General features: G+C 37.5%; 2 protein-coding genes across 2 annotated transcripts; one reads left to right on the top strand and one right to left on the bottom strand.

Annotated features, from left to right (window-relative positions):
• On the bottom strand, positions 1-4,231 carry LOC143888193 (uncharacterized). The gene is made up of 2 exons (XM_077392539.1): positions 3,772-4,231; positions 1-933 (listed from the first exon to the last, which is right to left on the bottom strand). The coding sequence occupies exons 1-2, from the start codon at positions 3,979-3,981 to the stop codon at positions 271-273; spliced, it is 873 nt and encodes a 290-aa protein (XP_077248654.1). The 5' UTR covers positions 3,982-4,231; the 3' UTR covers positions 1-270.
• Positions 4,232-9,964: 5,733 nt separating this feature from the next.
• Positions 9,965-25,328, top strand: LOC143887344 (Chaperone DnaJ-domain superfamily protein). Its single transcript, XM_077391443.1, has 7 exons — positions 9,965-10,149; positions 12,726-12,755; positions 15,635-15,733; positions 16,331-16,475; positions 23,076-23,376; positions 23,524-23,578; positions 25,010-25,328. The coding sequence occupies exons 1-7, from the start codon at positions 10,027-10,029 to the stop codon at positions 25,082-25,084; spliced, it is 828 nt and encodes a 275-aa protein (XP_077247558.1). The 5' UTR covers positions 9,965-10,026; the 3' UTR covers positions 25,085-25,328.
• The last annotated feature ends 1,511 nt before the right edge of the window (positions 25,329-26,839 follow it).

Here is a 26,839-nt window from a genome sequence, read left to right as displayed (position 1 = left end):
AACAAGTAAAGGACAAAGAAGTCAGCTTGAACAAGTTGAATTTAATTTAACAACGAGCAGTATTTCATGTCAATTGGTCTGAGAAACTTAGGAAAATGAGCAAAAAAAAACAACACCCTAGATAAAAAGAAAAAGAAAAAGAAACAATGAACACAGTTTTCACATTGAATAAATATAAAGAAGACCACAGAGTCACAGACCCAGATAAAACACCCACCAAGCAATTCCTTCAATCTTCATCCATATCCAAATCCTCCAATACTTCGTTGTCTAAGCAGATATTGTTTCTTCCTTCTTTGGGGACTCAACTTTAGCTATTATTTCTTCCTTCTCTGGGGATTCAACTTTAGCTTTTGTTTCTTCCTTCTTTGGGGTTTCAACTTTAGCTTCTGTTGTTTCTTCCTTCTTTGGGGTTTCAACTTTAGCTTCTGTTGTTGCTTCCTTCTTTGAGGTTTCAACTTTAGCTTCTGTTGCTTCTTCCTTCTTTGGGGATTCAACTTTAACTTCTGTTGTTCCTTCTTTCTTTGGGGATTCAACTTTAACTTCTGTTGTTTCTTCTTTCTTTGGGGATTCAACTTTAACTTCTGTTGTTTCTTCCTTCTTTGGGGATTCAACTTTAACTTCTGTTGTTTCTTCCTTCTTTGGGTATTCAACTTTAGTTTCTGGTTCTTCCTTCTTTGGGGACTGAACTTCAACTGGGTTTTCAGAATTTGGGGTATTTTCTGTTTCCACTATTTGGGAAGCAACTATGACCGGAGCAGGTGTTTCTTCTGTTGGGGTTTTCTCTGTCTTTTCAGTTTCCTGGGCATTGGGCTTGGATTCCTGTGTCTTCTTAGGACTTGCTTCTTTTTCTTCTTTTACTGGTGTTTCTGGGAATTCGGCTTCCTTTGGAGTTATTTCAGCAATTTCAGTTGATTTCTTCTCTTCTTCGCTCTGCAAATAAAAAAGGCCATTAGAGCTCAAGTGAGTGTCAATACCCTTTTTTTTCAGAATGCACTCCCACAGTGTACCTAAGGTGTGCAACTCGGGTCGGGTTGGGTCCAACCCTAACCCAACCCGAGCCTTGGGTTGAGGATAGTCAACCCTAACCCAACCCGCCTCCAAATCAGGTCGGGTTGGGTTCGGGTTCATCTAGGGCCAAATAGAAAAATACAAGAAAGGAAAACATAATCCTGAGAAAAATACGGAGGTCAGGTTCAGGTCGGGTTGCCAAGACCTCAACCCTAACCCCAACCCAAATTTAAATTGGGTTAGCTTTTCCCAACCCTTACCCAACCCAACCCAACCCAACCCATGCCAAAATTGGGCTGAACCCGTCGGGTTCGGGTTGAGCCCGACCCAAGTTGCAGCCCTACAATGTAGCAAGCCCGCTATCCAATTTTTCAAATCAGGTTAGTTCTGGTCTATCAGTTGGACACTATTCATCATAACTCATCTTGTGGTGTTGGTGATGATGATGTGCAACAAAACTGGGATGGGTTTGTGGAGATGGACAGAAGCAACAATTTTATAAGTGAAACGTTATATTCAAGGTTAGGGGTGTCAAGGATACACTTTATATCTGATCCACTTATATGTGAACATAACTTGGCTCGTTGGAGGAACTTCCTCCATAATGAGGATGCGGCCGAGTAAAACACCGCCACACAGCGACTCTCTCTGTCTCCTTCGTACCCTTGGTGGGGCTGAACATTACTCTCACTCTCTCTCTCTCTCTCCACAAACTTGGTGGGGCGGAAAAATCGAATGGTGTAAAAGATCCAAACCATTCATTTGTTGGCCTCAACATAAACGCTTGCCCATAAAATCTTCTTCGGAGTGTGTGTAGAGAGAGAGAGAGTGTGTGTGTGCTGTTCAAGTAGGGCTGCAAATGAAACGAGCCGGATCACGAACATGTTTGGGTTCGGCTCATTAACGTTTTCTAAACGAGCTGAACCCGAGCCCAAAAATTAGGCTCGTCAAATAAACGAGCCGAACTTGAGCTTTGTATAGTTCAGCTAGGACAAGCTCGTAAACTTTTAGGCTCGGTTCATAAAGCCGAGCCGAGCTTTAAAGCTCGGATTATGTTTATAACCCAACCAAGCTTAAACCTGGCTCGGCTCGGGTTCATTCATTTACTAAACAAGCCGAGCCCGAGAAAAAAAAGCTCGTCGCGAACACGAGCCGAGCTTCAAACTAAGTGAGCCGAGCACGAACAGCCCAATGTTTGGCTCGGCTCGGCTCGGCTCATTTGCAGGCCTATGTTCAAGTACTTTAGTAAGGGACAAAAGTCATGTCACATGGCCAGCTAGGTAGAGACTATGGAAATAGTTTCCTAGTAGTTTTAATCGAAACATGCAAGCAAACAGTAGCAGTAGATGATGTGGAAATGCCAAAAAAACAGTGGGAATGACATAAATCGCCAGTCAATTTCACTGTCTTCTTTATTTTCCAAACGAAAAGTTTTGGAAGTGTTTTCTTTTTCCAAAAAGCCCTCCACAAGGATCTCTAAATAGATACCCTACTTTTACCATACAAGCCTTCAACCCAATTAAATCTCTTACCAGAGCCCTAAAACCCAAATATTCTCGGGGTGGATTCAAGCAGGTCGAGAAGTTGAAAAACAGAGAAAGGACAAAGTCCTGAAACATTCCCAAATCCCCAAAAGGATAGAACATGACAAAGATATGTCACGGTCGACCGCTCCATTCAATGGATGATCGACATACAAATAGTCCATCTAAAAGATGTCATACCATATCAACTGTCCTCATTATCATACAGGGTCATTGCATGGACGGTGAAGATTACACAGTCAAGGTGCACTCGGTGGTGGTCCCACTTTTACTAGCCCTAGGTACAGAATTTTGAATTTTTCTTAATCGCAACATAGAATCCAAAAAAGGGAAAGAAAGAAATTTCAAAATTTAGAATTTTGCAGATTTTATATGGTGAAAGCCCCGTATTTTTCAGAAAGTACTGTACGGACAATATCATAGGATGATCTCAACCGTTCATGTGATGGAACACAAAGTAAATAGGTAGTGCCCCAAAAATCATTTCCATAGGATGATCCTAGCCATCCGATCTATAGAGCTTTGCATAATATGCAATTCCTCAATAGATCAGAGAGCTCAAATCATCCGATGGAAATGATTTTTTGGGCACAACCTATTTACGACATGGCCCATCGCATGGACGGTTCGGATCATCCTATAGTGTGATCCGTAGAGTACTGAACTATAAGGGCTTACACCATATAAAATGTCAGTTTTTTTGTTCTAAAAATGTTCCGAACAACAAAACGAGTATTTTCACTTCATCAAGAAAATAAATAAAGGGAAATGTTATCAGCACTACTGTATTTTGATGAGGGCACTCCTCACTTTATTAACGTATGGCCCTTACCATAAGATGATCCAAACTGTCCATTAGATGGGCAACAGCCTAAATAGGTTGTGCCCCAAAAATTATTTCCGATCCTAACCCTCCGATCTATAGAGAGTTAGGATCAGCCTATGGAAATGAGTTTTGGGGCACAACCTATTTAAGCTGTGGTTCATCTAATGGACGGTTTGGATCTTCTTATGGTGCGGGCCATACCGTACTTTTAATAAAGTGAGAGTGCCCTCATCATCAAAAATACAGTAGTGCTGATAACATTTCCCTGAACAAAACCTTAAAACCGATCACAGCAAATAAATAACAATCTCAGAAATAATCCAAAATCTAAGAACTAATCAGAAAAAAAAAAAAGGCTGAAACTTGGAGAAAATAACGAAAGAACCAAACCTCCTCAAGCAAGTGACCAAGAGATTGCCTCTTGATTTCTTTTCCATCATCAACCACGATTTCCTTCGTTTCATCGACCTTCTCCCCTCCTTCAACAATCTCCTTTGTTTCTTTTCCTCCTTCAATCTTCAACTCGGTGACCGATTCTTCTTGTACAGGGATTTCTAACTCGGGCTTCAACCCTTTTGGTTTGCTCGCACACCCACCCATCTCTCTCAAATGAAGAAATCGATTCACCGAATAAAAAAATCGTCTTCTCTTTTTCTCTCCCAAAAAAAGAAGAGAGAAAGAAAAGATGAAGAAGAGGAATGAATGGGTAGAATCTGATTGTGGATTCTGAGATTTTATAAAACTCGATTTTGGCGTGCTTGTTGTTACCACATTCGTTGGGTAGCCAATGGGAAAGAAAGAAAGGCGGAGAGACAGAAAGAGAAAAACAGTTGGGTAATTTTCAATTCCAGACTGGAATTTTTCAATATTTTTCTCCTTTTTTTTTTCTTGCTATATAAAGAAAAGCAGAGGAAGCTTTATCTCGCGCCCTTTCATTTTTCCATTTTCGGGCGTTTTTACTGGCTTTGGGGAAATCGATGACCGCTTTGAACGGTGTCTCTTCCGTATATGCCAAAAACGGAAAGTCGCGAGTCAAAGTTTTTGAGGGATGATAAATTCGCACCCCATTGTAGGATGATTCGCGCCCCTTATAACGTGAATTGACGTCAAAAAGCGTCAAAAAGGGTCTGACTTCAGTGTTTTTTTTTTTTACGACGCAGGTCTATTTTGTGACACGTGTACAAAATGTATATGTGGATGGATCTACTATACGGGGAGATCATGGCTGTTCATATACGATGAACAATCTCAAGTTCTTAATTAGCTGGGGATTAACATCAAATTGATTAACAGAGAGATGAAATGATGAATGGCTAATCATCAGATTATAAGTTCATTCCATACCGGACCAGACCGGAATAGGGTTATGTACAGTCTCTTCAAACAATGGACACCTTCATCATGCACAGTCCATCAAGCTTCTTTTAGGGTTCCGCCATTGAAATTTCAACCATTGTTTTTTATGTTAGGCATGGGATGTCTGATCGGTATGGGACCAAGACCATGTAGGTCGCCTCGTGATGTTTTTCAAGTTCAACGCTGTTAATTGCAATCTTTCATAACAAGTCTCTATCCTATCTAGGGATACAATATCAAGAAGGGGAGGAGGGATTGTGTCCCACCTTTGAATCTGAAATAGGCCTTGCTTGGGTCTTTTGATCATACTGAAATTGAGATCCTGTCCCTGAACATTTCATAGATATTAGATGATCAGGACCATTGGTTTTATTATATATCCATCATTCAGTGTGACAATCAACAGCAAACAAACCCTCTTTAAGAAATTTACATCATCCCAACTGACTTGGATTGTTGAAATGAAGATCTACAGTTACATATGGGAAAGAAAGAAAAGTAGAAAAAAGTTCAGATTCATGATTTATTATTATAAGATCAATAATCCATATTCACCCTGTGGAATCATCTCATTATCTTAAGTGGGGCGTCCTCTACCGCTTGAACACCAAAGGTACATTAAACAAAGGTGTTTGATCATCATTTAGTATGGGCCATGCATAAATCAAGTAGACAATCTTAATCATTTATCAACACTTTCATAACACACTCTGGTGATGAACTCATGCTTCTTGTTCGATACACCTAAGATAGCCACTTAGTTTTGCATCCCTGAAATCCCGCAAAAACAGCAAATGAGTGAAGTTGTGGTGGGTCATAAACCCTTGCAAAACTGCAGCTTATAATAATTTAATGGGAGCAATGCATATGATAATAACATGTCCAATTGGAACTTATGTTTTTTATATTTGACCTAGACGATAATTACAACATTGTGCTGGCCATGAATTTTTGCCTTTCATGATTCATTGGTTCCCCTTATAAACAATAGCAAAAAAACAAGGGGTTTTCAAGTGGTGCCCAGTTGCAAGACGACAAGAAGGGACTCATTGTAGCATGGGGTGAATGTGGGTTCCACCAAAATGACCTATGTACCCTTATTTTAGGGCAAAAGAAAGCAGCTAGAGAAGAGAGCAATTATGCAGATTTTTTGCGGGAGTTAGTTGCATTGGAGTTCAGAGAACTTCAGGGGACTTATGGAGTAATGCCTTAGTCTACCTGACTTTTGGATTTCACTTCGAAAACCCAAGTTAGCTGGGAGGTTCCGTTCCGTATTTAGCCCCAGACTCCCCTAAAATCCCATTCTCTAGCTAAAACGCCCATTAGAAAATTACTATAATATGGGTATAACTTTCAAGTTCTAATCAGGTAGCTCCTTCCCTCTCTCAAGAAAATGACTAAAATGCCCTTATCTTTAGAGAAAAAATAAAAAAATAAGGAAAATTTCCTCAAAAAATCATAAAATACCCTTGTTAGGGAAAATGACAAAAATACCCTTATCTTCTTGAAAAACACAATACTTCAAATATTTGGTCACTTTGAAGTACCCATTGAAGAGTCCCAGGCAATCTTCAGGGTCACACATTTTGCTGGACTTCTAGAGTGACCCACGGTCTATAAAGTCCATCAAGGGATCCAATGAGGAGAGAGCTTGAGATAACTTATAAAAATTTAAAATTCCTAAAAAAATCCTAAAATACCATATGTAATGGATAATAACCATAACTCCTTAAGGAAAATGACAAAAATACCCCTATCAAATGAAACGGTGAAAAATAAAAATTAGAACAAATAATTATCTAGAGAAGAGAAAATCCTAACCAAAATGCCCTTATCTGATGGAAAAGTCCCAAAATACTCTTATATAATGACAAAATTGGAAAAATATATATATAAAAAATGAAAACTCTTAAAATAGGAAAAAAAATTATCCATATGCTACAAAAGAACCATAAAGTCATTATCTCATGAAAAATTATCAAAGCAGTCTTATCTCATGGAAACATGAGAAAAGGGGAAAAATTCCTAAAAATGAAAAAATAAAAATAAAAAATATCCGTCACTGAAAATGACTAAATTTCCCTTATCTCATGAAAATGGCCAAAATACCATTATCTCAAGAATTATAAGAAAAAATAGAAAAATTACTGAAACTAGAAATATTCTCAAAATACCCATCATAAAATTTGGCCAGAATGCCATTATCTCATGAAATTGACCAAAATACCCTATGTAGTAAAAAAAGGTCCAAACTGTCTTTTCTCATTGAAATCACCAAACACCCTTATTTCATGTAAACAACCAGTACAGGCAAGTACAATAGTGGCCCCTGATATGCATGATTTTGACAATTTATTTAGGGAAGTGATATTTACACCCCTTTTGATCACCAGGACACCCAGCACCCAGTGGCAATCAAACCCACTGGATTCTTCTGACCTAAAGTACATTAGCTCCCCTTTGGTCATTGATACACTGGCGCTGGGTGTCCCTGGTAATCAAAAGGGGCGTAAATATCACTTCCATTTATTTACTGGTTGGCACATAATGTTTGTGTTATTCATATCCACAATTGGGGCTAACAAACTTTTCAGAGTAATGGTGAAAAATTATAATGAAAAACTTTTAGGACTTTTAATGTCGCTCTTTTCTTCATGACCAATGCAGGACTTCAAAGACCTAGTCACTATAAAGTCCATACTGAAGAGTCCCACACATTCCCTAGTGTCACCCACAGTTCAGAGTAACCCACACTGTGCAGAGTCTACTTTAGATTTAACACCACTAGATCAATGTCTACGAGTAATTCTAGTGTCCCACATGGGGACATGAATGTCTAATCGAGACTATTGATCATGTATAGCTTTATGAGTCAGCCCACATGGTCTTGGGCCCATGCTAAAACAACATCCAACACAAAGATAAAAAACTAAAAAAATAAAATGAAAAATCAAAGGCTCAATATCTATAACCCTAAAAGAGGCTTGGTGGATGAAGGACCTGGGATCATCCGATGAAGGTTTTCTCAATAGTAATGGTTTGACTTGGAGGCCAACAGTCAAACCTATGGATCCAACCATACAGACGAGACACAAGTGAGGTTTGAAGAGTATTTCTTAGGAACAATCCCAATCGGCAACCCTGTTCGTTTAAGATTATAACAACTGATTGTGAGTGCGAAACTGATTATTGGACTCAAATTTAAGCACAATTTTGAGTCCAATGATCGGTTTGGCACTCGCAATTGGTTATCATAATCTCAAACAAACAAGTCCTTAGTATTGTCCTTTCTCGAACAATGAGTTTAGAAATATACGATGCCTCAAATAGAACACAAGTTGTTTTCATACATGTGGAAAAGACTTTATGTTGCTACTTGCCCAGCTTTGATTGGATGATCTACTGACATCTTCAGATGCCATCAATCGGTCCTTATTTGCAAATAAAATGATTTAAACCAATATTTTTTTTTACAAATGGGGCTTTAAAGCAACTTGGAAGCTATTAACTATATCGTTATTTTCATATCCAACGTAGGCCTTTAGATGCTCCAGTGAGAAGAAGTGACTCGTGCCAAGTTGATGGAGTAAAAAGAGGTAGGTGTAGACTGAAAACCATGGTTTAAAATTTTGGTTTCGGTAACCGTTTCGGACCCCACAAAAAACCGAAATTTCAGCGAAATCCGAAATTTTGTAACACTTTTAAAAATAAATAAATAATGGCATTTAATCAAAATTTCAGACTGAAATTTTGTTACACTTTTTAAAAATAAATAAATAATGGCATTTAATTGTAATTTCGGACCGAAATTACCGAAATCCAAAATTTTGGTCCAAAATTTGGTACATGGCGAAATATGGAATTTCGGGGAATTTCGGTTTCCACTCGGATTTCTGTCGAAATTTAAAACCATGCCAAAAACAACTTGGGTAGAAATAGTGAGGAAGGACTTGAGGGCTAGGAATTGGGACAAAGGCTTAGTTGAGTTGAATTGAATTTGGGACAAAGGACTTGAGGCTAGAAACAACTTGGGTATAAGGATTCATTAGCAGACGCCAAATAGTTTGGGACGAAGGCTTAGTTGAGTTGTATAGCCATTATTTTCAAATACCCATATTTAACTTCAAAATCATTTGAATATAATATGCAAATTAATAATTTTAAGTCTAAGCAAAAATAATGAAAGGGTACTTAGCAAATAGTATTTGTTTTCTAAATTGGGTTGTGAGTTTAATTTCCATTACAAGGTCTCAGCAAATAGTTTTTGAGTTTCTCAGGGGATTTACACACAATATAACCAGCAATATACGCTGGGAAATGGTTTTTTCGGCGCCCCCTGTAAGATAATAAGCCCCAATTTTCACGTTGAATTGTGGGCAGACTTAGGTGTGTTTGGCATACCGTTTGAAATAGCGTTTTAAACGCCGTTTTGCAAAACAGCATTTTGGTTCAAAACGGCGTTTTGCCAAACGGCGTTTTCATGTTTGGTTGGCCAGATCAAAACGGCGTTTTAAACGGTTGGCCTCAATGCAACTCAACTACTCTCTCATTAGGTCAAATATTAAAAGGTCATTAGGATCTCATTCAAACACTATTAAAATTAAACATCTTTGCCAAAAAAAAATGGCTATACCTTTGGGGTTCTTCTCCTTCTTCTTCTCAACAGCCGGATTTGACGGACGAGTGGAGGCGCTGAGGCAGTGAGGAGTGAGAGGGTTTGCAATTTTGCAAAGTAGATGAAGAAAGTAAGAAACTAGGGTTTCTTTTAATTCTTTTGTCTTTAGAAAATCAAAATTAAGAGATCATATAATGATATTAGCAGCCCCTTGTTTTGAATTAAATATTAACAATTTAACAATTTTGTGTCCTCAAGAATGATATTAACACCCCCACTTTTTTGGTATTTGACGTAACGCATAAAATCGCGCGCATATACGTAAAAATGGGGAGGGCAAACATGTAAAAACCCACAGCCCAAAAACTCCTTTCAAAACGGTGTTTCAAACGGTGGCTGCGCACCTAAACACTCCCAAACGGCCGTTTGGCCCCAAAACGATGTTTCAAACGCCAAACGGTGTTTTAAACGGTACGCCAAGCACGCACTTAACGCTTTTTGACGTCTAATGACGTTAAAAGGGGGGCGAATTATCCTACAGGGGTGGCGAAAAAATCATCGCCCTTCGCAACAAAAAATGTAAAGAAAAATGGATGGTAAAACGGGCAGAGAGCTACATATTTTTACCCTCTGATTTCGTCCCTCTTTTTCTCATTTGGGACTTTGAAGGAGATATGCAGATACCCAGATGGAAAAACTTGTTGATTTTGAGGAATTCATTCTCCCCACCTTCTCATTTCTCTCACTTTCATTCCACTCCCATATCTCTTGCCAAATGGAAGAACAAATGGAACCCAGTGAGTTTCCCACTTAATATTCTTACATCTCTCTCTCTTCTTTTTTTTCCCCTCTCATTTTGATCTGATGGGTTCTTTTCATTTTGATTTATTTTATTTTAGCAGTGTAAGGTAGATTGCATTGTTAGGGTTTGTTTTTTTTGCTTTGTTCTTTTTTCCCTATTCCCTTCCTTTTCTTTTTCAAGAGTCAATAGGAACATTGTCTATTAAGATATATTTTTTTAAGAGTGATATGAACATTGTCTATTAAGATTTCAAACATTTGAGTATTTTCCTACAAATTGAGTCATAATGGATTGGAACATGTACAAACACGGGCACTTATGCATGCACATATCATGTTATGTAGACAAATCATTCACTTTAGTACCATCAATTATGGATAGTTGTCTATTTGCCAAAGTGATCGTGGGTGTGTATGTGGGCTACTAGTTATCACAATTGGCAAAAATAGGTTATACATCTTAGCTGTCAGTTCCGTTTCCTTGTGTTATGTGCATTTTCTTATGTTGTGTGTGGTGTGGGTTATGGCTGTAGTTTTTATTTAGTTATGGCTTATGGGTTTTAGGGTAGTGGGTGTTGGTTGTTGCTTATGTGTCTTTTAAGTGAGAAAATGGGTAGCTTATGTGTAATACCTTTGTGTTTGTATTTAATTAGTTGTATTTCAATGAAATGGAGGAAGAAGAGAAATTTACAACAAAGGATACTTTGTTTAGGAGAGTCATGGTTCCTCTCAAATTGAACCGTTAGGAGGTTCGGTAGCCTTGAATTGATCTTTGTTTTGTTATGGTTCCCCTCTCTATTTCTCTCTTTTGTTTTCTTAATTTGCGTTACGACCGATTAGGCACTTAACACCATGGCTATTCTGTTGTTCTCCTGGATTGGAAGATTCTGGTGTTTCGTCTGTCTTGGTGTTCCCTTCCGAAAAGGTGCTATACATTTAGAAAAAATTAAATTAATTAAAAAATTAGTGAAATGATTTATATTTTTTTTGGAAACCATAACAACTTAATTGAACAAATATACAATCAATTTGCTACTTAAAACATCAACCAAATGTAATTAGTATGCTCTTGATGAGCTTAATTAATATCCCAATTCAATTCACAATCGTAAACTATGAAGTAGAAACTAAACATAAATAACCAAATGCCAAATATAGTTACACAAAATATAAGCACTAAAGTGTTTTCAAATGTTCCTAATTCTCTAATCCTTAGTCCTTTGGCCACTATCACTTGTCTTCATCATCATCATCATCTCCTCCTCCACCACTAGCTCCGACATCACCAACTTGGGCCTCGTCATCAATGTCCAACACTCATCCTTTCCACATCAGCAACACTTGGTTATTCAATAGATTGCAACCTAAATTATCCGTGTTGAGAATTACATGATCTTCTTCTGCCTTTGGCATGACGTCAATGTTCTCTAGGTTGAAGGGGTTAGTGTAGTGTTTGATGTATTCTTCTTTATATCTTTATTACAATATAATTAGGGGTGCAACTTGGGTCGGGTCGGGTTGAGCATTTGCTAAAAAATGTATAGGAATCAACCCGAACCCAACCCGATTTTAAGGTAGAAGCTGAAACCGAATTCCCAAAAATTGACTCGAGTTGCGCCCCTAAATATAATACATATTTCAATTAGTATGTGTAATGACTGTGGCTATTTGAAGTGAGCTTTGCAAAGGTAAAAACACTACAAAAAATGTACCTTTCTCGATGCCCTGTGGGAGCTGGAGTGGACCAATTGACAATGCTCCAACAGAAGGTCCCAAACTCATTTTGGGACTTTTAACACAAAAAAATATGGGGAAAAACAGAAAATATGACAAAAATATGGGAAAATATGGTATCTCCTCCAGATCACCCCTTTGATGAAGGCAAATGGGATGGTCTAAAATACTGTGGTAGAAGAAAACTTTGAGAGAGAATGAGAAATGACGAAAAAGGTCATTTTCAACCTCGGTTTATGATTTTAGTAAATAAAAGAAAACCTAAATGTGACAAAAAGGGGATTTTGATCGATCGTAACTCTCCTATTCGATTGGTAGGGGTGAAGTACACATTAAGGCACCTCATTTCCCTTGAAATTACTAACAAAAATGCTTGTATAAAGAATGTGTTGGCAACGAACAAGATAAAGTATAAAACCAGAGTTTTTAATAGTCAAGACACTTCTAGACCCATGTTTATCATTGCATTTTTGCAACAAAAAATGATGTCAATCGCATGATGAGAGTATTGAAGTACTTGTGTTATTTTGTTTCATAAGGGGGTTGAAAATTTTTCCTTATGCTTAACTGGACCAGAGTTTTTAATAGTTAAGACATATTTCTAGATTCATGTTTATCATTGCATTTTGCAACAAAAAATGATGTCAATCGCATGATGGGAGCATTGAAGTACTTGTGTTATTTTGTTTCTTAAGGGGTTTGAGGATTTTTCCTTCTTAGTCTTAATGGGAGGCCATCTCATATGCTATGCAAGACTTGACCTCCCTCATCTTAACCAATATCTTTGCTTAGTCATTGCATTGTCAAAAAGTCTAATATAATATGAACGTTTTTGCAGGATACAGAAAAAGGACAACAACCAGCTAAGGTATTACAAACCTGGTTTCTTTGTTATCAATATCAGATGGATGTACCACCATAAATCACTTTCTAGTCGCAAGATTTTTGGAATGACTTCCAAATATAGATGCCTTTTTTTGTACTTTTGCATGGATACACAGGCATATAGGTAATTAATGTTCAAGCTGGATATGTAGAAAATGGACAACATACGCTAAGTCATATGTCTTCGAAAGCTTATCAAATATCCTAATAAGTCACAATGAAGCTCTCTTCCAGTTGGTTAATATAACAGACCGAAAAAGTAACGCTAAATATGAAGAATCTTCTATTTTGCAAGAGGAAATATCTGTTTTCAATCAAAAGATGAAGGGGATGAAATGAAAAGTTGTATGTTTTTTTTTCTATCTTGTAATCCGACCTTCTCGGTCTATGTTTCAATAAAATTAGCAATCTTTAAAAAACAAAATGAAATGAAAAGTTGAATTGAGTGATTGATATCTTCATTGAAGATGTAGCTAACAACAATCCACTTCTACTAAAGTGTTAATGAAAATCATTTGTGTTGAGTGGAAGTTTTAAGGCTCTTATTGTGTTCTACCTTGTACTGGTTATTGTTTTTTTATTTTTTCTTTAGTTAATTATTCATGGTATTATGTTTGTGTCTAGTGATATTGCTAGTGAAGTGTACGCACCAAGGAGGCTAGCTTCTGGCCATGGCTCACGACCTAAAGCCTATGCCACACCTTTTAAAAAAGGGGTTAGAAATAATTAAGCATTCCTCTTGTAGCCACCTTATTTGGAGTCTTATAGTATGATACTTATCCTCCTATCATCTCATCTTAATGCTTGCTTATTCTGGACATTTCTCATGTCTTTCAATGTTGGTCTTACTTTGATGGGTCTTAGTTTTGCTGCACTGTTGATCGGTGTTCACCTCCAGGTTTCCATATTTCCTTTCGGCCTTCTCTTTTCTCTTCTAAAGGAAAAGGAAAATCAAATATATTGGATTATCGGTGCCATTGTGGAGCATTGGGCTTTCACGCACTTCTCATATGGTTTTTCTATTCATGTGCCTCACAATATCCGGGTGCCCTTTTAATGTCATACTATTTTGGTGTATGCATCCCATCTTTTTCATGAGTGGAGCAAACAAATTGATGTCAACTATTGTTTCATTGACCTAAACTTGTCACTGATTGTAGAATTGTGCATCAAGTCCAAGAATGTTCATACAGGTATGTAGCTTGTCAAAGCTGCTTGGGCATCCAGAAGCCACCCCGGTTCTTTAAGAGTTGCCAACTATCTCATATTAATGCTTTTAGTACTGGGCTATTAATATGTATCATGTTCCGCGGAGGACTATATATGTCATGGGCTTGAGGTAGGGGAGGGGTCAGTAGGGATTCTCTTTTTCTGGGTGATGGACTCGCCTTGATCTAGTGTATGAGTGGGAGTGTTTATGTTCTGTTTTAGCTCATTGTTGTTGTAATCCAGGGCCATCTCATTCCCGCCTGTTCTAGTTTCCTCGACAATTTGAATGGTTTTAACTTTTTTGTGCAATTGATGGTAGCATATAGGTATCTTACTTGTTGCGAATTCATCAAATTGATGGTAGCATATAGGTATCTTGTCTGCACATAATGTTTTTGTGCAGATACTGACTTGTGTTTTAGAGATAGCAGGGATCCTCATATCCTCTTATCTTGTATATTTATTTATATTTTACATTATAAGCAGGGTACTCTTGTGGTCTATCATAATTGATAAAAATAGGAAAAAGCGTATCTGCATTTTTTAGCTTCCTAAATTTTCATTTTAGTGTTCTGTATTTGATAATAGTTTGCTTCATATTTGAGAAAGTATTTTGCCTTGATTGAATTCTAGCATTCAATCTTCTGCCGGTCTAATCTTCGAGTGTCCATTACCAATCTATACTTCTTCTTTCAAGCAGCCTTAGCTATGGCTCATGATTGCCAAATTAGATCTAAAAGTTTATAGTGTTAATTAGCTGAGCCTTACTAGCGGTCAATTGTAATATTAACTTGGTCTCGTGAGTCCATGACTGACACAGGCTATTAGGGTGTACTCATACACATGGTCAGATAACTAAATCTCTGTAGAATATGTTGACATATTGATAGGTCATTGTTATTACGCGTCATAAACATTTCTTCCATATTGGGGCTACAAATCAGCCTCTCATCACTCTCTCTTTGGCCATACAACTCTAGTTTCAAGGAGTATAGGTTGGGCTTTCTTAAAACATGAGCATATCTATGCTGCTTTTCAAACATAAACATGTGCACTTACTATCATGGTACATACACAAATTATGCACTCTACACGTTCAACCATTTGTATTTGATCATCATAAGTTAAAGAGATGGTATTAGTATAACGACGTGAGTTATTCATATTCAAAACAAAATCACTAGGTAAACATAACAAAGTCTATTCGCTGCCTCTTTGAAGCATAGTGCCATTCATAGGTCATCCAGCAACAGGAACAGTCCTGAAAAATGCTGATTACAATGTGCGTGCCCTTCAATTAGCATGAAGCCTGTCTTTATACGCAGCCGTTGACTCCTTTAATGCTGCAATGCCCCAATTGCCCTTTAGTTGGATGTTTGGATAGCTGTTTCCTTTTCAATCCTCTCTGCCTCTGGTTTTTATTGGGTGGATCTGAGAACATTTTACTTTCGCTATCTTGTTTTAGCATATATTGAACAAGTAATAATACCAATGCTCGACTGTATGATTTTTTTTTGATGTAATGTAGAAAGTTTATTTAATTAGGTAGAAGTTTTGCAAGTCTGGTCTTAGACGACTACTGCATTCATAGTCTATCTTTGGGCAGAGCAATTATTAGGTAAGCTAGTCTGACATGTCAATCCTGGGATTCAGAATTATATCAGATATGCAACACGTCAGAAGCGAGCCGATGCAAGGACAAATCTGAAGGATCTTCTCTCCAAAACTACATCTCATAAGGTGTCATTTCAGGTATTCTTTCCTGCCACCCCTTTTCCCTGCCCTGGGCATTTTAAAATTGATGATTCTGCATCAGGTATTCTTCGCTCCCTGAGCATTTAAAATTGATGATTCTGCATCAGTTTGGTGATTGTAGGTACCAGGCATTTCAAAATTTCTTTCCTATTTATGTGGAAAATAAGCCTATCTATATACACCATAATTGGGTATATATGTCACAGAGAATTACACACACACATTAAGTACATATACTGTATGGGGAACAACTGTCGATGCTATCCTTCATGAACACACACACACACACACACACCCCTTAAGTACATATAATTTTTTCTCCAAATTCATGTAATTACTTCTATCCTTCATGAACAGGTGGCGACGCTATCAATTTTATCATCAGATTCTATTTCCTTTGTCATAATTAATGGGGTTCAAAAACCGGAATGATATTCTTTATCTAAGCTTCTGGAAATGTGCTTAGGGTCTTCAGGTTTTTAGTTGTGAAAAATGCAGCCTATAATAAACCTTTGTTTATAAAAATATTTTTTTGTCAAATTCATCGAACTTTTCTTGAGTATTGAGTTATGAGAGATGACATTTCCTGCGTAGGACGATGATATAGCATGGCGTGCTGATAGAACAAGCAACAGGGATGTAGAAGAAGATACACAACCACGATCAAAGAAGTCATCTGGGAAAGCGAAGCCTCACCGTTCATCGCATTTTGGAAAAAGGCAACACACTGGAAGCAAGCGTGGGTTTCTTTGCATCATATTCTTAATTTTTTTTGTAGATATAAATGTATATTATTATTATTCTCTTACGCACGATCCACTAGCTCAATTAGTACTCTCCATTTTTAAAGTAACTAGGCTTTAGAGACCAAGGCATGATTTTGTTGGTTTTGACCTTCCTTCACAACTGTTTGCCCATTGGCTGTTGATAAATTGTTGGGCTGTTGAACTCGAAATTTTACAAAATAGACATAAAGGTAAAATCCCATGAGAAACTAAGAGAGAAAAAAAGGGTGGTTACACGTCGTCATGTTATTCCAAAAAATAATAAATGATAAACATGAAGTTAACGTATTTTAATAATAAAAAAAGAAAACAAAAAAGAGCCTGCTACTATGGGAAAAGAAATCCCTAAATTTAAGGGAACAAATTAATTCTCACAAAGGAGGAAACAAATCACCCAATTTAAAAATTGATTATGTAACTTCCCATAAAAGAGAGAAGTTGAAATCGTGGAACCCAAAGATATAAGTGAGGTGGCATTCACAGCGACTCCAAAAAAGAGAAAGTGCAGATCGTGAAATGAAAGATAAGAGGTGAGGTGGCAGTTGCCAACCACTCCAAGGAACCTCTATAAATAAGAAGAAAGATCCTTTGAAAAGGGATCCTGATCTAATCCTGGGTAGAAAAAGCTACGAAGATCGGATCCAATCTTGGCGAGAAATAGCTACGCAAAGGGGATCGGATCTCCTAGGGAGAAAAAGTTACATGACAGGAAGAACTTTCTCTTTCATGAGGAGGATGAAGAAAATTCCTTTAAAGTCTTTTTCAGGGACTTTCTAAAGGTCCCTTTAGGATCTCTTCCTAAAGATTCCCTAAAGGGAGAAGACCTTTATCTTCCGTGAGAAAGATGATAAAAACGGCGGTTCCCCCCCAAAAGATAAAGGCGGCGGTTTCCCTAAAAGAAAGAAGACATTTCTCTTTCATGAGGAAGATGAAGAAAATCCCTTTAGAGTCTCTTCCAGGGACTTTCTAAAGGTCCCTTTAGGATCTCTTCTCAGAGATTCCCTAAAGGGAGAAGGCCTTTCTCTTCCGGGAGAAAGATGATAAAGACGGCGATTTCCCCCAAAAAGATAAAGACGGTTGTTTCCCCTAAAGAAAGAAGACCTTTCTCTTTCAGGAGAAAGATGAAAAAAATCTCTTTAGAGTCCCTTCTAGGGACTTTTTAAAGGTCTATTTAGAATCTCTTCCCAGAGACTCCCTAAAAAGAGGCCTTTCTCTTCCGGAAGAAAGATGATAAAGACGGCGGTTTTTCCCCAAATGATAAAGACGGTGGTTTCCCAAAAGAAAGAAGACCTTTCTCCTTCTGGAGAGAGAAGAAAATCCCTTTAGAATCTTTTTCCAGAGACTCTCTAAAGATCCCTTTAGGATCTCTTCCCAGAGACTCCTTAAAGGGAGAAGACCTTTCTCTTGGAGGAGAAATACAATAAATATGACACCTCCCCAAAGAAAAATGAAGAAAGTTTAAGAAAATAAAGAAAGTCCCCAAGACAAAGAAATTTCATCCGAAAAGATCTGTTAACAAAAATTAAATCTTTCAGGAGGATAATTAACTAAAAAATTGTATTTAGATAGGGAACCTCTTGATGGATAATCAGAGGTGTTTTCTTTCTTCAAGAAATGTAAGTAACGGCCAATAAAGCCGGAAGTGTACGATCCCTACCAAAAATTAATAAAATCTCTTGTTTGCAAGAGGGAAATTTGATCCCAATGCATTTTATGTGTATGATTATCTTTTTCATGCATGTGAAATTTGTTGTGAACATGTGCATAATGTTAATTTAACCTAAGTGACTTGTATATGCTTATACATGTGTATTTCATGTACAATGTAATCTAACTGTAATCAAACCTCTGGAGTAAAGCTAATGAATAAAGTGTCACTCTACCTCAATATGATTTGCTCTCCCATGGAAAGCTTGATTGGTGGCGATCTGAATGGCATGCTGTTTTCTCCATAAAGTGGTGTAAAAAATAAGAGATACCAAATTTGGAAGAGTGGAGCCACATTACAGCCTTGCTAGAAGCAGTGGATATAGATCGATACTAAGCTTCACCGAAGACTTGGAGACAACATCCTATTTCTTACAGATTCACTATATGAAAGCATATTTAATGAACATACACCATCCTGTTGTAGATAATGAGCAATTTCTGGGTGTGTCATTTCCAAATAGATCAAACTCCCAACTAGGTGACAATACGTAGTGGGATCTATAATTGTATTGTCTTTCTGATGATACTTCACGTTATGCTCAGGAGGGCTGACAACGGTCTTTGTATCCGCTATATGTGCAAGAGAGATCAATCTTTGGTAAAGTTAGTCTGACTAACTAATATACATTGATCTGAGTGAGATACCTCCAAACGTAGTTTTGAATTCCGTTAGGTTTCGTCTGGAATGAATGAAACATTTCGTGCCATTTAGCACAACGGTTCAAAGCGACAGAACAAACATGTCAATTATGATTTTGTAATGTTTCATCCTATTAGTCTATTTCGTTATGTTTCGTTATGCTTCGTTCGTACCGGCAGAAATATGTTTCGTTATGCTTCGTTCGTACAGGACGAGATCAATCAGAACATCTGGAAAAATTTCAAATTTGCCATTTGCCTTTTTTATTTTTCCCAACTTAGCCTTATTCAAGGACTGTTTAATGGCTATTTGAAGGCCATTTGATGTCTTTTTACCCTCGCAAATGAATGGTAGGGGAAAACACATCAAATTCCCTCATTTCTTTACTTTTCAGAACTCATTTATTCCCTAAATCCTAATCAAAGCTTGAAGAGAAGGTTTTTTTTTCTCTGTTTTTTCATGCAATATTTCCTTTCAAAGCATTCTATACTAGGAGTCTTTGCCTTTGTCAAAGTGGTGAATTTGATAGATGTACATTGTTTTAGGTTTTATTTGTCTTGTTTTATGTTTCTTTTATTTTATTTTTCATTTTTCAATTAAACCTGAAGCCCATGATGAGTTCGGGACCTTCCGAAATAGCATCCTCCATTGGTTCTGCCCCCGTTAGAATTGATGACCTAAATGGATTTATGATATAATGGTGTCGGTCATCAGAATAAAATAATTTGCATATTTTACAATAAACTTATACTGGGTCTGGGTGGAGGTATTACCTGATTAAAAGAACATTTAGATAGTGTTTTGGGCGAAATTACAACATGCAAAAAGGTTCCATCAGAAATAAAATAAAGAGTTGAAAATCTTTTTGCAGATTACAAAAAAGAAAAATCTAGGAAGCATATAGTTATGATAGAGATTGGTAATCCATATAGTACACCAATGGAATCTGAAGGGGAAGATGATTAGGATGATGATGATGTTGGTACTACTAGTCCTCCAATATCTTGGGACATATGGGGAAAGAAAAAGTTGTAGAAGGGAGTTGAAATAAGAAAAAGTGGTTAGGAGGGTTCAAACAAATTTTTTTACCAGGTACGACCCCTGGAGCTTAGCCAAGCATAATTGTGCCAAGATCTCATGGAAATTCATTGACTGTATAATTATGGCCGATGCTTGGACACACACAAAACGATGTTGGTTAATTAACTTCTTCATTTATTGCCTAAATGGAGTTGTTTTTTTTATAAATTTGTGGATGCATATTGCATAGAGAAGAATACCGATGCTTTATTTTCTATTTTTGATTCCATTGTTACAGAAGTTGGTCAAGAGAACATCTTGCAGCTTATAACTGACAGTGAAAATTTTGGAGATTAAATATGAAACTTCTACTGGACCTGTGTATGACCCACTACACAGTTCATTTGTTAGAAAACTTGGCCAAGCTAGAAAAATTCCCAATTATTGTTAGCACAATAGAGAGAGCTTGGAAGATTATATCCAATTTCTTGACCATTCAAAAAAAAAAAAAAAGATTATATCTAATTTCTCTGTAAATATAAAGGGTTGTTGCACTTGATGAAGAATAAGTTTACGAAAGGGAGAGATTTGTGTTGTCCTTCTTGGACAAGATTTGCGACAAATTTTGACCATACAGAATCTTATGGTGCATAAGAAACCTTTGCAATAAATGTTTGTATCTGATGAGTATTCTTCTAGCAGGTATGTCAGTCATCCGCTCAGGTAGGACATTATTAGTCCACTGTTGGATAATGCTTTCTTGTCGAATTGTTGATTCATTCTCGATGTGGATGAGCCATTGGCCAGAATACTTCGCTTGATAGATCCGCCACGACAAACCTGCCATGGGTTATTTGTATGATGCCATGGATAAGGATACGAAGCCATAAGGGAGTCGTTGACGAATAAGTCATTACATGCTGATCTAAAGAGTTTTTTGATAGAAGATGGGATGACTAGGTTCATTGACAAATGATGTAGAAAGTAAATTGTTTTCTACTTATGCTTAATTCAAACAAGATTTTTTTTGTCCGAAGAGAGAAATTCAAGAGTGCTTGCGAATGCATTGTATACATTTTGTGCATTAATACAATGCTTTCACTAGACCTACGATAACTTGTATTGTAAATCAGTCAGTATCAATGAAAAGATTACTTTTCTTCATAATATGTTAGTGTATGATTTATTTGTTGTTCTATTGTTCAGATTTCAGAAGAGACTAATCTTTTCATTTATAGAAGTGTAACTCTGTCTGTATGAACTTATGTGACATTTACCTCTGCTTGAAGTTTTATTTTCCGTGAACTGCAGAATTATTTGCAGCATTACGGGGGAAATTTACCTGTGACATAACCAAGATAACCATCATCCCTTTACTAACTTGGGCACAATGGTATATTTGATATTTAACATAGCACAATGGTATGTTTGGTATTTAACCTATTACACTCAAAAGACAAATTCTTCTTCTGCTCCTCTGTCTTTCCTGCTAGAGCCTTTCCCCTCTTGATATCTTTCCACTCCCATCGACACTGTCAGTAATATTGGGGTTCCTAGGGGCTTTCTTCATGCATGGTGACTTCTAGTTAGTCAAATAAAATTAAAAATGATTGATTGACTCCTAAAATTGATGAGCATCTACCAATAAGAAATCATAGAGATTTGGTTCATGTGGGTCCATAGTGGTCACTACAGTGCAAAAATTTTCAGACGGAAATTTTAGTAAATTTTCTTGGGTTTTTTGCACCTATCTTGTGTGTTTCTACTTTCTAAAACCATAGTTTCTAAATTCGCGAGAAGCTAAAATTAGAAACTCTTGAGTTTCATTATGCTTTGGAAACTCTTCCATCAGGTAAAGAGGTGGATTGGATGAAAAAAAAATAAAAAATAGAGAATCAAATTTAGAAAGAGTTGGGCAGCTATGATGACTTTTCAAGAGGGATTGGAGCTTGGGGAACTGTTTTGTTATTTCTGGATTGTGTATCCACTATCCAGAGGTTACAAATTTTTGTATACTAAGTGTTCTCTAAACTTTCTATGTTTAGTTTTTTTTAAGTTGTTTGGAAACTTATAATAGAATAGAAGTTCCTTTATTAGTAGGGTATGGGATACGCAGAAATGGACCAACTACCGGAAATGAAAGAAAGTGAGCCGTGCTTTCCGAGAAAGTGGTCCCAATTCGATAGATCAACTCCCTTTCCCATATGAAAAACGGAGTCGCAACCTACTTCGCATCATCAATGGGAAAAAAACAACCCGACATGAGTATGATCACCCACAAAATGACGTGTAGAAAGCTGTATGGCGTATCCAACAGAATAGCGTTTCACTGAATGGGAATGGAATTGCGCATGAATAGCTTTTCATCAAATCAAATAATGGAAAAGAAGTGTATCGATCTTAGAATTGGAAAATCATAGAGAAGATTTTCATATATCTGGAGACGTATGAAAATGAAATAAGAGCAGAATTTCCCCGAGCCCAGAGACCAATACGTTTTTCGGGGAGATCTCTATCACTTTAGGGCAATGTGGCATAGATCCTAGGCTTATAGGAAAGATGCACGATAGCTACAAGGAGGACTCCATTGCGTGCTTTGGGTATGAGTTCCGGGGCAAGGTCAAATCGAGATTGAATGGCGGGAATTGGGAAAGTTGCTCCTTAATATGAGGAGTTTCAAGAACCAGCTGTTTTTTATGCCTTGTATCAGCAAAGTGATCGGTTTTTATGTCTGTGTGTTTATATATTTATGTATATGTGCATATACATATATAAATATATACCTTTATATATGTATATATTTATGTATATGTCTGTGTGTGTGTCCTAGATCCTTGCTAGCATTCTCTTTTTTCTTTCTATCCCATCCCAACCGATTACAAACTGAGGCTGTGTCCATCTCCCCACCTGACTTGACTTCCCTGATATATTTGGTTCTCATCTGGCTTTCTTAGCTGTTTTAATTAAGTTTCTGAATTTATAATTAAAAATTGAAAGATCGGTACTATTTAACTTTCTCAATTTCATGAAATACAGACCTGTGTTAAAATTCTCTGGCTGCTTGAGACCCTTACGTTGGCTAAATCTAATGGTTTTTTCATATTTATATATTGACCAGAATGGTTCATTTTCTAGTCTACTCTCAAGACTTCTATTCAATTTGGTATACCTTCTACATGTTCAGGTAAGCAGAGAAAGGAGAACTTCTACGATTACTATGGGAATCCGGAGACAATCTTTCATGCAACATTTGGAAATAGATGTTTTACGTGGTCTTTTAGGTCATGGGAAGACTCACAATCCCAGAATTCTCCATTCGGATTTGAGTGGAGAGATGGTTCAGACTGGAAACACAATACGAGAAGACTATGGGAAACTTGTGAGTCAGATGACGATGAGCCAAGTGTCATAGGCTCATTTTCTGATAGAACTACCCTTGGTTTGCCCTCAACAGGCCCATTAAAGATGGAAGATGTCAAAAGCGCGTATGTTTTTCTGAAATGCTTCTAATATTCCATTGACTTCGCGTTCTTAGCATGGTCTTTTCACCTATTTGCACTAACACCTTTTTTTTCTTCTAATCCATTGCTATTATACCTCATTTATTCGTTCATTTGTTTTTCATCTTGCAGTTTCCGTGCGTCTGCATTAAAGTGGCATCCTGATAAGCATCAAGGCCCTTCACAGGTCAGGTTTTAAACCTTGAATTCACCTCCGTTTGTGCATTGACTAAAAGACCAGTCACCCGTTTTCTGTCTGGTTTAGAAAAATCATTTGGCTGACCCAAGAATCAGCCTCGGTAAATCCACTTGCTCCAAAACCTGCTGTGTTAAGTAATCATTTTTTTCTCCTGTATTTTCGATCTTTTACTTTGCATAGCTTTATAATTAAATATTTGAATTGCAATGAGTAGGGGGCTCATCATGACATGATCCTTTGCCCATGGAGCTATATTCTTCATTCGAGATTACAATCCGAAACAGAATGGGGATAATGTTGGCAAGAATGTTTTGACCACAAAGAAGCTATCAAATCTCCTTTAAGTTGGGCCACCCTGTTTCTAGGGTTCCAGATAACGATGTCATGCTCATTGTGTATGTGTGGGTGTTTTGGGGGGCTCATTGTGTTGCTCATCTAATTTGTGTGCTAGGCTTGTTGCAAAAAAGATGAGTTGGCCAGTTAGCACTGTACCTTTGAGCTGTATCATTTGTTTTTTCACTTGAATCCATCCAAATTTTTCCTTCACTCATTAGATTTTACTATTTTAGTTATACTTTACCGGTCTGTCTCTTTCATATGTGTGTGTGTACATGTGTGTCATTCATTATATTCATCTTTTCAATCATCTCCTTCCATAGATTGCATTTTTATGTATTGTTCTTTTCTGTTATAGAGTCAGCTGTTATATCGTAGGTGCAAATCCCTTGAAATACATCAACAGTCAAAGCTACAGGTGTGGATCTACCTGTGCGATGATCGAGCCTATTCATCCCCTTTACCCCATTATGAGTGGGTCATGCTGCCAAAATCTCTTCAGTTGGACTATCAGGAGCCTGATTGTGGATGTTCTTTCAATGAACTTTATTTTAATGTTTTAACCATCCATTTAAAGGGCACAAATCAGTGTGTATTGATTTGTGGTTCGAGTCAGTGTCCATACAACGACTTTTGCATCATTGGACAAATGGCCGCCACTTGCATTTTCGCCTGCTACTGTATTTCTTTAGGAAATACATGCACATATGTAAGCATTTACGCATATAATCAAGTCCTACATACTAATGTGCATAAGTAAATCATGATTTACGTGTTCGATCGACGAGATTTCATGAGGGTGCAAATTCTTTTCTTTTCCTTTTTTTTTTCTCGTTTCGACCCGATCTTTTTTCCTTGTGGCCGAGGGAGCAAATTCTTTTATTTTTTCTTCTGGACCCGAGCTTTTTACCTTGTAATCATGCTGGGTTCAGTTTGAATCCAATTCTTACTTTAACCAAAGCTCTCTTTGGTGCCACCCAACTTGCACCCTTGTTTCCCCTTTTACGTTTTTTCAGTGGATAGTTGGTTTTTCTCCTGCATTAGCCCTGACAAGAATGCATCATATTTGATTTGGAAAAACAGGCAATGGCAGAGGAGAAGTTCAAACTCTGTGCTGAAGCATACAAGTCTTTGTGCACTGCTCTCTCCTCAGTATGAGGTAGGCTTCCTTTAGGCTGGATTATTTTCATAGATCAGTGTATTATTAGATTTTTTTAATCTAATCTTATCAAAAAATTTCCATTTCATTTTATTTTTCATAATGCGAGTGCAAGTTCCTGGAATCGTTCACATTTCATCATGGAATTGATTTTTTAAAGTTAATTTCAAATTATGTAACAATAATGTGATATATACATGTTCACACTCACCATAATTTTTTTTATAAATAAGTATTTATTTACTTGTTATTGTTTTCTTGCTCATTTCAACATGGATAAAAATATGGGATTTGCTAGGGTCCATCGCAAAAGGCATTTTGCAGCCGGTATGTCGCATGTCAGACCACCCACCTCGTGAATGGAGACAACAACTAATGAGGTGGGTGGACTGGCCATGAAATGTCATTTGCGATGGATGGACGCTAGCAATTCCCTAAAAATATTTATATCTAGGATTATAGACGGATGCTAGGGACCTGGTTAGGATTCTAAAATGTTCAAGAAATAAAATAGTATGACAAGCCCTTAAAAGAAAGGTAGGGATAAGGGTCTCAGCTCGGAAAAAGCTCGGCTCGAATCCTTAACGAGCTGAGCCAACCCGGCTGGCCAGGCTCGTTAAGCTTAACGAGCCGAGCCCGAGCTAGGCCGGCTCGGCTCGCTCGGGCTCGGCTCGTCAAGGCTCGTTAAGAATTTAATATATTTAAATATATATATTATATATTAATATATACACTAAAAGGGTTGTCCAGGGAGTGAAAGGGGGAGGCAAAATATGTCACTTCTTTTTTGGAACCCCGTTTGTTACTTGGACCACCCCCCGTAGTGTAAAAAGAGTAGTCAAATTACACTAGATAGGGCTGTCCAGGGAAGATGAGGGGTGTGAACTTAATATAACCCGAGCTCGATAAGGCTCGTGAGCCTGGCCGAGCCTGACCGAGCCGAGCTGAGCTTTTGAGCTTAACAAGCCGAGCCGAGCCCGGCCAAACTCGGCTTGGCTCGTTTACACCCCTAGGTGGGGAGAAAATTTTCGGATGCGGAGGAAATTGTCTGTCCATAATTTTCTTTTCCCTAGATCCAAACACCCCAGGCTGGCTTGTAGTTAATAGAGAACTAGCATTTGGGAAGAATGAAAACCATCTATGTTAAAGTTGGAAGTATGAGGAATGGGAAGCCTAGCCGACGGCCTGGATCAAAATCCTAAAATCTTAATCATGGCCCATTGTGAATGGCTACGTGGATGTGGTGATTTCGGACGTTGATCTTGTGGCAAATTATGATATTTGCACTAGGCGGTGTTTTGCGAAGACGAACGTTCTCTATTTTGCATTCAGCTGGAATGTTTTCTAGATTTTCTGAATTCTGCTCTCCAACCAAGCACGGAATAATTGGGAAATCTATAAGTAATCAAGACCCTTGATCAAATTCTAGTTCCCGCAAGAGCATATTATAAGTAATCAAGACCCCTTGATCTTGTAGATCATCTCTATTTGGTTGCCGTATACCTGGCATCCTCAAGGATGTGCCAAGCAAAAAAATGCTTTTTTGGTAACCTTACCTGTTTGGTTGCCAATTTAGTATCACAATCCCCCTAGAGAATATTGGACAATATTCACAAGTAATTATTGCTTGTGTGAAGTTACACCTTTGTTCCCTACTCGGCTACTTACACGGTTATTCTTTCTCTCCTCAGTCTATATTGGTAATGGAACCTCTCCCATTACTCTACGAGGTTGGCAACCAAACACTTATCACT

Source organism: Tasmannia lanceolata, unplaced genomic scaffold (assembly GCF_043159265.1).
Source record: "Tasmannia lanceolata isolate RefF3 unplaced genomic scaffold, GAP_Taslan_0.1 ptg000012l, whole genome shotgun sequence".
Classification (NCBI taxonomy): domain Eukaryota; kingdom Viridiplantae; phylum Streptophyta; class Magnoliopsida; order Canellales; family Winteraceae; genus Tasmannia; species Tasmannia lanceolata.
Note: the sequence above shows the minus strand (reverse complement) of the source record. Positions and strands in the feature narration are given on the sequence as shown.